The sequence below is a fragment of the Clarias gariepinus genome, chromosome 25 (assembly GCF_024256425.1).
Source record: "Clarias gariepinus isolate MV-2021 ecotype Netherlands chromosome 25, CGAR_prim_01v2, whole genome shotgun sequence".
Classification (NCBI taxonomy): Eukaryota; Metazoa; Chordata; class Actinopteri; order Siluriformes; family Clariidae; genus Clarias; species Clarias gariepinus.
The window spans coordinates 25239482-25250000 of NC_071124.1; the positions used below are offsets into that span (position 1 = coordinate 25239482).

General features: G+C 42.3%; 1 protein-coding gene across 1 annotated transcript in view; it reads right to left on the reverse strand.

The window, feature by feature from the left end:
* Positions 1 to 4021: 4021 nt before the first annotated feature.
* Positions 4022 to 10519, reverse strand: part of LOC128513175 (netrin-G1) — a 21257-nt gene continuing 14759 nt past the window's right edge. The window contains exons 4-6 of the mRNA XM_053486845.1: positions 8174 to 8194; positions 8030 to 8074; positions 4022 to 4394 (exon numbers count right to left, since the gene is read on the reverse strand). Coding sequence (XP_053342820.1) covers positions 4168 to 4394; positions 8030 to 8074; positions 8174 to 8194 — 293 coding nt within the window. The 3' untranslated portion in view covers positions 4022 to 4167. The remainder of the gene's footprint in view (positions 4395 to 8029; positions 8075 to 8173; positions 8195 to 10519) is intronic.

Below are 10519 nucleotides of genomic sequence, written 5' to 3' on the forward strand. Positions count from 1 at the left end.
CTCTTTAGCCTGAGTCTGTCTCTACAAAAATTCCCTGCCCTGTGGAAAACATCCTGCATTGTTCTTGTCCCCAAGATACCACGGCGCTCTGCCCAGAACGACTACAGGCCCGTCGCTCTAACATCACATATTATGAAGGTGTTTAATAGACTAATTCTGGATACACTTCATCCTCAGGTGAAGTCTTCTCTTGACCCTTTTCAGTTCGCCTATCAGCCATTCCTGGAAGTAGATGACGCCATTATACACCTGCTCCACCAAACCTACTCCCACCCCGACAAACCTGGGACCAGTGTTATGATTATGTTCTTTGACTTCTCCAGTGCCTTCAACACCATACGGCCGGCAGTACTGGGGGAGAAACTAAGGATTATGCAAATTGACACTCCGCTGGTCTCCTGGATAATGGACTACCTGACCTGCTGTCCCCAGTATGTCCGTTTACGAAACTGTGTGTCTGACACAGTGATCTGCAGCACTGGTGCTCCTCAGGGGACTGTACTGTTTCCATACCTTTTTACCCTCTATACATCTGACTTTAAAAATAATTTAAAATCATACCATCTACAGAAGTTCTCTGACGACTCGGTGGTGGTGGGATGTATTAAGGACAGTGACACCTCCGAGTACCAGTCTGTGGTGGATGACTTTGTTTTCTGGTGTGAGCATAACCACCTACAACTCAACATCAAGTGACTCCTATATCTGTCCAGGGAGAAACAATGGACATGGTCTCTGAGTAAAAATACCTGGGAGTGCATCTAGATAACAAACTGGACTGGTCAGTCAACACATTGGCACTCTACAAGAAAGGACAGAGCAGGTTGTACTTTCTAAGCAGGCTCAGGTCATTCAACATCTGTAATACCATTCTTCGGGTGTTTTACAAATCTGCTGTAGCGAGTGTCGTTTTTTATGCTGTGGTCTGTTGGGGCTGCAACATGAAAGCAGCAGACAGAAACAGACTGGACTAGGTCATTAAAAGGGCCGGATCTGTCCTGGGCTTTGATCTGGCTCTGTTGATGTCGTGGCAAGGAGGAGGATCCTGTCCAAAATACGCACAATCTTGAACAATACTTCTCACCTGCTACACAGTGTTCTCTCCAACCAGAGGAGCAATTTCAGCTAGAGACTGATCATGACCAGGTGTTCTACAGAGCGCCGCAGGAGATCTTTTCTCCCAATGGCCATAAAATTATATAACTCTTCTCTGTTGAGAAGAACGTTTTTCACTCTGGGACAGGAACTATGAGGACTTCAATAAAAATCCCCCTCAGGATTAAAAAAGTTCTTTGAATCTTGAACCTTTGAATCTGGTTATTACTGGAGGGTTGTGGTTATCATTATAGGGGTGTGGTTATTATTAAAGGGGTGTGGTTATCATTAGATGGGTGTGGTTATCATTAGAGGGTGTGTTTTTTAATTAGAGGGGTGGGGTCATCATGGAAGCTTTGACCATATAAAGACAGATATGATTTTTAATAGCTCAGCTGGGACTGATTAAGGTTTGATGTATTTTATTTTAAAACATAACTTTTATTTTATGTTTCAGTTTAAAATTCCACTGAGGGATTTAACCCATTAACATTCAGCACAGGGCCTGAGGAGAGAGTTAGTCTGTTCCAGGACAAATGAGACACATCCACCTGTCTCCCTCTTAAACCCGTCTCTCTCTCTCTGGTGTTAGAGACAGTACCCAGTGTCTCGTCCCCTCGGCTCAGTGTGAAGAGGCTCGCCCGGCTGGCTCGGCATCCTGTTGTTCATAAAGTTCAATTTCAATTCAATTTTATTTATATAGCGCTTTTAACAATGGTCATTGTCTCAAAGCAGATTAAACATTTCTTAGAAATGATTTATGTGGCTAAGTATAAACTAAAACATCTCTTCTTTATGGTTAATAATCATGAACATATTTATTTCTATAGAAAGCTGTAGTGTAGCTGGGAGAAACACAGAGTCTGGAGTAACAGTTACGGGTTTGTTCTTTCCCGCTGGCCGTCTCTCCGTTTTCCCCGAGTGTTTTGATTAGTGAGCGTTTCTTGTCAGTGCCGTTACACGAGCGTTCATGTTGCAGCGGCGTTAACATGACGCGTCCCCTCGTCCCGCTGCGACTTCATTCTCATCATTAATAAAAACACTAGCACGGAGTTCTCTGCTTAGTAATCACTGTTATTTAGATTAATAATTAAAATCCAAGAAACTGATCGTTTTTTTCGTAAGTTTAATTTCCTTTGGTTAAGTTTTAAGTCATGTGACGTCTCGTCCTTGTCTGTCTCTCTGACACTGAGTTTATTTAATACTAGAGGTGTTTTGTGATGTGATTTAAACGCAGACATGTCGTCTGATCTCAGAGTGAACATCAGACTAAAATTATTGACTTAATCCTCATTAACATAGACGTCCTCATCTGTTTAATGGGGTCACACACACACACACACACACTGTTTACATTAACAAGCATTCAGACACACACACACACACACACACACACAGGTGTTGCATCAGCTGACCAATCAGATCACAGCTCAGGGGCACGTATGAAAAAATTTAACATGGAGGATAAAGTGATGGTAGAAACCACACACACACACACACACACACACACACACACACACACACACACACAGATGTATGTGAAACACAGCCTCAGCTCTCACCGAGAAATAACTCCACACGTACACATTTAAAATTGAAATTATTTTAATATTAAGTACATTCAGCTTCCAGAAGAAAAATGATTTCCATTACATGTGTGTGACGACGCTAATGATCGCTACGCTACTACGCTACATAGAGAAAAAAACAGGTGCAGCGAGTGTGTGAATAATAACGCAAAACATCACAATTTATCCCTTTACAACGATTACAGCTTCACACAGGATTCTCACTGGATTTTGTTATTAAAATTCTTTTCTATATCATTCAAACACACACACAGACACACACACACACACACACACACACACACACACACACACACACACACACACCTCCATCTGATGACAGGTCACACAAACAGTGACATTACATGGGATAAAAGTGGCCTTGTTCCAAACTCGATCCCTAGACCCTACAGAGTTCCCCTAAGCCCCGCCCTCAGTAAAGCCAACACTTAAGGGTTGGGGTTCCACAGTTACAGTTCTAATGGCCTTAACGACTTGAGTCAGTGATTAAATTCCTGGGTGTGGAAATGGGCGGGGCCAACAGCAGGGTGTCCCCTACGCCCCGGCACACATTGAGACGTACATACACACACACACGAACACACACACACACACACACACACACAAAGTATAAAATGAATATTTTGCTGATGATTCGCTTAATTGCATTTTCTTTCATAAAAATTTACAATTTACAGTTTTTACCTTGAAAACTTCATCTCATGCTCAAGATTTGGTTTCTTCTGTTCAGGAACACATATTATTATTATTATTATTATTATTGTTGTTGTTTTTGTTGTGTTTGTCCTGCGAACTGGTCTGTTCAATAGACGACAAAATCATGACTGATTGTATAAACACACATGGGGAGAGTCGCAGAGATAAAGCTGTGGCCGTGTGTGTGTTTATTATGTGAATGTTGTGTGTATGTTGTGTGTTTATAGTGTGTGTGCGTGTTTATAAAGTGTGTGTGCGTGTGTGTATGTTGTGTGTATGTTGCGTGTATGTTGTGTGTTTATAGTGTGTGTGTGCGTGTGTGTATGTTGTGTGTTTATTGTGTTTATGTCATGTGTAGATTATTGTGTGTTATGTGTGTGCTTTGTTTGTATTGTGTGTTTATTATGTGAATGTTGTGTGTATGTTGTGTGTTTATAGTGTGTGTGCGTGTTTCTAAAGTGTGTGTGCGTGTGTGTATGTTGTGTGTATGTTGCGTGTATGTCATGTGTAGATTATTGTGTATGTTGTGTGTGTTTTGTTTGTATTGTGTGTTTATTGTGTGTATGTCATGTGTATGCCGTGTGTGTATGTCATGTGTATGCCGTGTGTGTATGTTGTGTGTATGTTGTGTGTATGTTGTGTGTATGTTGTGTGTATGCCGTGTATCTGTTGTGTGTTCTGTCCTGTTATTTGCCTGAGTGTAAACCCGTCTCTGTAGCGTGTGTTTTGTTCTCCACTTGAGTGTGTGTGTGTGTGTGTGTGTGTGTCCTCAGTGTCCGCTCTTCACTCAGACGCAGGACAGAGACGAGATCGTGAGCGTGAGTGAGTAAAGGAGAGTCAGAGCGGAGAGACGCAGGCGGTCTCGTGCTGACCGGAGCTCCTCGCAGGACTGAGCGCCACATCGCTCCGCTTCACACAGGACTCCGGAGAATCCCGGGGGACAGCGGCACCGCTGGTGCTGAACACACACTCCGCCGTTCTGACATTGCAGCAGAACATCGTCACACACTCGAGCTGAGGAACACACGGAGGAGATTAGATGGGTGAGTCGCAGTTCCTCCCACAGACCGAACAGATCCGACATCATTCTCACTCACCCATCATCATCTATACCACCTTATACTGGGAGCGGATCCCACACACACACACACACACACACACACACACACTACGGGAAACTTGGGAGCCAGTTATTTTGGACTGTGGGAGGAAACCGGAGAACCCTGAGGAAACCCACCAAGCACAGGAAGAACATGCAAACTCCACACACACACACACACACACACACACACACACACATGGACAACCTGATACGGAATCAGACGGAATTATATTTTATTAAATTTTATTATTATTTTAAACCCGTCAGCATTTCGTATGATAACTAAAAACTCTATCAACAGTTTATCAGTTATATGTAAGATTTCTCCTAACAGACAGAAAGTAAAAGGAGAAAAGAATAAAAAGTATTTACAAAAACATGAGCATTGTGACACATTTAATTGATTTAATTGAAGTTAAAGAGTCTTAATGCGGTCTGTAACTGTGAGATTATGTTAAGAGAAACCAGATGTTTCTCAGGCCTCCGTCATGTCTCTCAGGGTTCGTTTTATTAATCGGCCCTACCCTTATTATTATTATTATTATTATTATTATTATTGCAATTATTTCTTCTTATTATTATTACTGTAACCCTCTTTTTTTGGAGAAACATGCAGGTTGCACAGAACGATGGACTGGCACGCGTCCCATTTTCCTGAGGAATTTGTCCTACAGAATATGAATAAGGCCACAGCCATACAGCAGCTCAGAAACTGAGACAGAGATCCGAAACCCTGGTGAAAATCTCCACTAATGTGGAAAAAAAAATCATTTCGATAAAAAAACCCCCAAAGAACCCCTTCCAATCCAACCTCAAAATCCTCCCTGTGCTTTATAATGAGGAGTGAGGAAGGAGAGAGTCAGCAAAAAACGACCTCTATTATTAGCTCACTCTCATGCACTCAATCCCCCCCCCCAACCCCCCCATCCACCCCCCCCCCCCCAACCCCCAGAGGACGGGGACAGGTCTCATGCCTGCTCCAAAGAAAGAATGGAGAAGATTGCTCAAACCATTTGGGAGCAATTAAGTGTTGTTAAACACTTTTGTGTAAACACACAAAAACAAATACTGGGTTCCATCCCTCAACTCACACACACTCCCCTAAATCACAGGCAGTACACACACACACACTAGTGATGGAAAGTCTGGATCATTTAAGTGACTCGGTTCTTTGAATCTTGTTGTTGTTTTTTAAACCATTTAGTTCATTTTGTTCTTTTGATCAGAAATAAAATAATATGTTACATTTTCAATACAGACCCCCAGCGCGTCCACACACACACACTCACACACACACACATTTAGTCTTCAGTTCCAGTAATTACAATGTTACAATGAAGCTGAGAACATTTATAATAAACAGAATGAGCAGCTCACCTCACATATCTTCTGGTCCAAGTCGGTCGTTCTTTTTAATCTTTTGCACCGCAGAGCGTCTATGGGAGTCACGTGACGAAAGAACGAACGACTCGGAGGAGAAGACTTAAATGTGGACTCGGTTCTGTTTCCTGTACAGAACCGACGGAGGTTTTGCGATGCTTTGCGAATGTGCGCTCGGTAGAACATGAACGACTCGCTCTCTGAGATACTCGCTCTTCTGAGTCACGTTAAAGACTCGTTCAAAAAGAATGAACGAGTCTGATGAACGACCCGCACACACACACACACACACACACACACACACACACATCTCTGTAACCGTTAGTTTGGAAGAGAGACGTTATCAGTGTTTTGCTGAGGAACACACGGCACAACCTTTCACAACAATTTCAAACTAATTTATTTATAATTAAATGTCTGAATTAAATCGTGACCTGATTAAAAGTTCCTCATCAGGACAGAAACACCAGGCCACGTTATCATCCAAGAGTGTGAAACCTCAACGCTGAATCCAGTTAATAGTCATAGATATTCCGGGCCTTTGATGTGACCTTGTGATCTTCTCATTCTTCTTCTTCTTCTGCGCTCCCTCTTCTGCTCTTTATGTGTTTATGTGACAGATGCTCGGAGATTTCGGGGGTTTGTGGTTTTCCTCACAGGTCTTCAACAGGATTTAAAACTTTTTAATCTGCAGATTTGTGAAGTTTACTCAGTCGCTGGGGTTTGAACGGCTTCCAGGGACCCTGAGGAGCTTCTGAGATCTGAGGTCAGCATCTGTAGCCCAGATTAAGGGATTTATTTATAAATAAATGAAGAAGGCATTAAGGGGAAAGTCTGAAACCACTAACAAAGGACCATTTGTGTTTCATCAGCCATTAAACGCTTGTTTATCCTGAGATTTATTCAGGCATATTTGCACACCACCTGGACATTTCTATTTATATTCAACTTCAATTCCACACAAGAATTCCATAAATTCTATATTTTCTATATTGTACAGCTAGGTTTTTTTCCCTTATATTTTTCTTATATTGTATATTTTGTATTGTACAGATATTTTATTCTTTTTTAGTAAAATTTACTTTCTATTTTCTTTTTCATATTTATTTCCTATTAATACTAAAGCGCGTATCTCTCCAGCGTTATCCCCATGCCGTGAGTCAGTGTTAGTACAGCGACACTTTATAAACCCAATTAACACAAATAAAACCCGTCTAGTACCAGCAGCGTCCCAAAGTCCATAACATCGGCCATCTAACGTTTCCACAACGTTTTAACCAACAGAAATTCCCTCTGTGCTGCAACTCAATGGATTCCTGAGCATCTTCACATCAGCTGAAACATCACCTCCAGATATCTATACTGGATAGAAACACCAACATTACAGAGAGACGGATTGAGCGACCGAGAGTCAGAAAATCACCGCCCCCCCCCCCATAACAAAATTGTTATTTGTCAATTTTAACATTTTAACCTGAGCTGAATGGATTGCATAATTATTGATTATATTAATTGATCACTTGAAAAAAGGTTTAAATGATTTTTCCAGCTGATGGACGTCGCTCACACGCTGCAGCTCTGTTAAACAGCTGATCTGATGGACAGTAAAACATTTATTCTTATTCACTTTTACATGGATTTATCATTATTATTTACATTCTCCACCGTTCTTTAATTTCACCTAATCAGTAAATTTCTCTTCTCTCGTCTCTCTTTCTTGTTTCTTAAAAGCCAGTGTCTTTTTTAAATCCCAGTCCTGGAGGGATCACATCAGCTCCTTCACTAAATCCACTAAATCGATGGCCCTGAACCCCCTGCAGCTTCTCCTCCTGTCTCTCTGCTTTATCCCTTCATCTCTTTTCTTGCCGTTCCTCCTCTTCCCTCTCGTCTTCCTCTGACAGGACGAGACACGGCGTCGTCCCGAGGGTTTGTGTTTTAATTAAACCGCAGTGAACAGCCACGGAGACGACCGAGATGTTCATGAATGGCTTAATCAAACGCTGCTCCGTGTGTGTGTGTGTGCGTGTGTGTGTGTGTAAAATGACTTTTTTCATGTTGTACTGAAGCTAATGCATCTGAAAAGTAAGAGCGCCCTTTCAGCACGGTGTGTGTGATGTCTGTGTTGTGGCTGAAGATGAAACTGACGGTGATGTTCCGAATTTATTACCTTGATTTCGATTTACGACTCCAAGAGACGAGACGTTCGGCCGACCTGCACAGAGGAGAAAGAAGATTACACACACACACACACACACACACACACACTCAGACAGGAGCTGAGGAAAACGGATGTGTGTGAGACGTGACTCACCTGCTGGTTCTCTCTGAACACCTGAAACAATAAAAAATAAAAAACAGCCTTAGAGTTTAAAGTGTGAAAAAGAAAACCAAAGAAAATAAGTGCAAAATAATCACTAAAACTAAGATATCTTTTAAAATGTAGCATGGAAACACAGTATCACAGGAAACACAGTACAATTAGAGATCACTCGAATCACCATGAGAAACTACATAAATACCCAGAATGCTTTGCAACATCATAACAGTCACATGTCAGCTGTCATTTGCTCTAAACCCTAATTCTGAAATACTGTTACTGACATTGTTAATTAATTAATATAATCAGCTGTTACAGAAGAGGGCGCTGGTGTGCTGGTTTGTTGGGCCCTTGAGCGCGGCCCTTAACCCTCACCTGCTCAGAGTGTAATGAGATAAAAATGTAAGTCGCTCTGGATAAGAGAGTCTGCTTAATGACTAAATGTAAATGTAAATGTAAATGTTTGCTAAATTGGCCAGCTAGTAATAACCTTGTGTGTTTGTTTACCCAGCAGGAATGGATTTAGTAATAAATTATTTTATATTTACACACAAAAAGTAGTTTTCCAAAGAAATCCTGTAATTTTAGGAAACTAATACCTGTCCTGTGTTTGACGGTCACGCCAGAAACGGCAGATTAATATAAACCTCTGTGCTGGGTCTGTCTGTCTGTCTGTCTGTGCTGGGTCTGTCTGTCTGTCTGTCTGTCTGTGCTGGGTCTGTCTGTCTGTCTGTCTGTCTGTGCTGGGTCTGTCTGTCTGTCTGTCTGTCTGTCTGTTTATTACTGAAGCTTTAGACACAACGTTTTATTAAAAGATTGCTGTTAGCGCTAAACACGAGCACGTCTCACACACACACGCTATCTCTGTTGATGTTCACTGGGGGCTCGGTGGGGCTTGGGGGGGGGGGAGTTGTTGGGGGGGGGGGGCGTGATTTGTTCCAGACGGTCTGGTATTGTGATGATTTCATTTCCTGTTTTATAATTCAGTGGAGAAATACGAAAAAAAAAAAAAAGAAAATATCCAGCATAAAACTTAATAAACTATGAATAATAGACTGAAGGTCATTTAAAAGGTCACAAAACCCATACAAACTGTGCAGCAGGATCTGGACACACGTGTCACTTGTGTGGAAAAACAAAAAAAACTATCAGATAGATGTCTGCTCCACATCAGGGACGGATAGTAATAATATTTTAAATTTGATATTTAATGCTGCTGTAATGCATGTACACACACACACACACACACACACACACACAGACAGACAGAAGGGAAAATGAGTTTTATGGAGTTTATACGGAGTGTGTGAGCTCTGTGCTGATATTCCTCTCCTCCTCATATTGAGTTTTTAATAAACGGCTGTCAGTCTGAGTGACGCCGCGCTGAGACGAGAGCTTTATAACGGCGCACAGGCACAGGGCTCTTATTAAAGGCTTTAACACACACACACACACACACACACACACACACAGTCTCCGGGTTGACGAGGTGATATTGTGCGTCCTAAGCCGCGTGCTGCACATGAACCTCAAGTGTAAATATTCACACACTTTGTGATGTCATGATCTCACACGTGACTACTCGCATCTGTGTTACGTGTCGAGATGGAGCTCCATGCGGTCTATCTGTTCTGTCTCATGGAGGTGTGATTGCTGCGTTTAGTGCAGATGCATCCTGACTCCGTACACACCAGAAGACAGGACTCGGTCAGATCACGTGTGAGCGTCTCCGCGCGCTAATAAGCGAGGAGGAGCGCGAGGAGGAGCGCGAGGAGGAGCGCAAGGACGCTCAGAGTGACTCACTGAGCAACAGCACTCGGGTTTAAACCTGTAAAAACGGGAGGTGTGATGGTGCAGTCGCGACCTCACACTGTGTTCACAATCTGACAGAAAAACACACGCTGTGTGTGAGCTGAGTCTGAAAAACATATTTATCACTTTCACAAACCTGCAACACCACGTGTACTCGCTTACACAACTCGCGCTCTAAACGTCTGCACGCTCCAAGGCTTCGGTTAGACAAGATAAGAATCCTGAATGGTCTGAAGAACCATTAAAGAACCTGACAGACGTAAGGTTTTATTCTTTTTTACTTGCACCAAATTATTTATATCGTAACACTTGAAACGCCGAAAAAACCAGAGAGATTGAATCGTGAGCTCAGAGCTGTAACACATTCTGCCTGGAGTAGCTAGCACAGGGCACGTTACAGACCTAGCTAAGGTCAATACCAAGCTAACATACAGAAGGTTAGATTGGGCCGGGCGCGGACCGACCCTCGGGAGCACCAGGAGGATCCTGATTAATGCCCAATGTACTATTCAATTCAATTCAATTTTA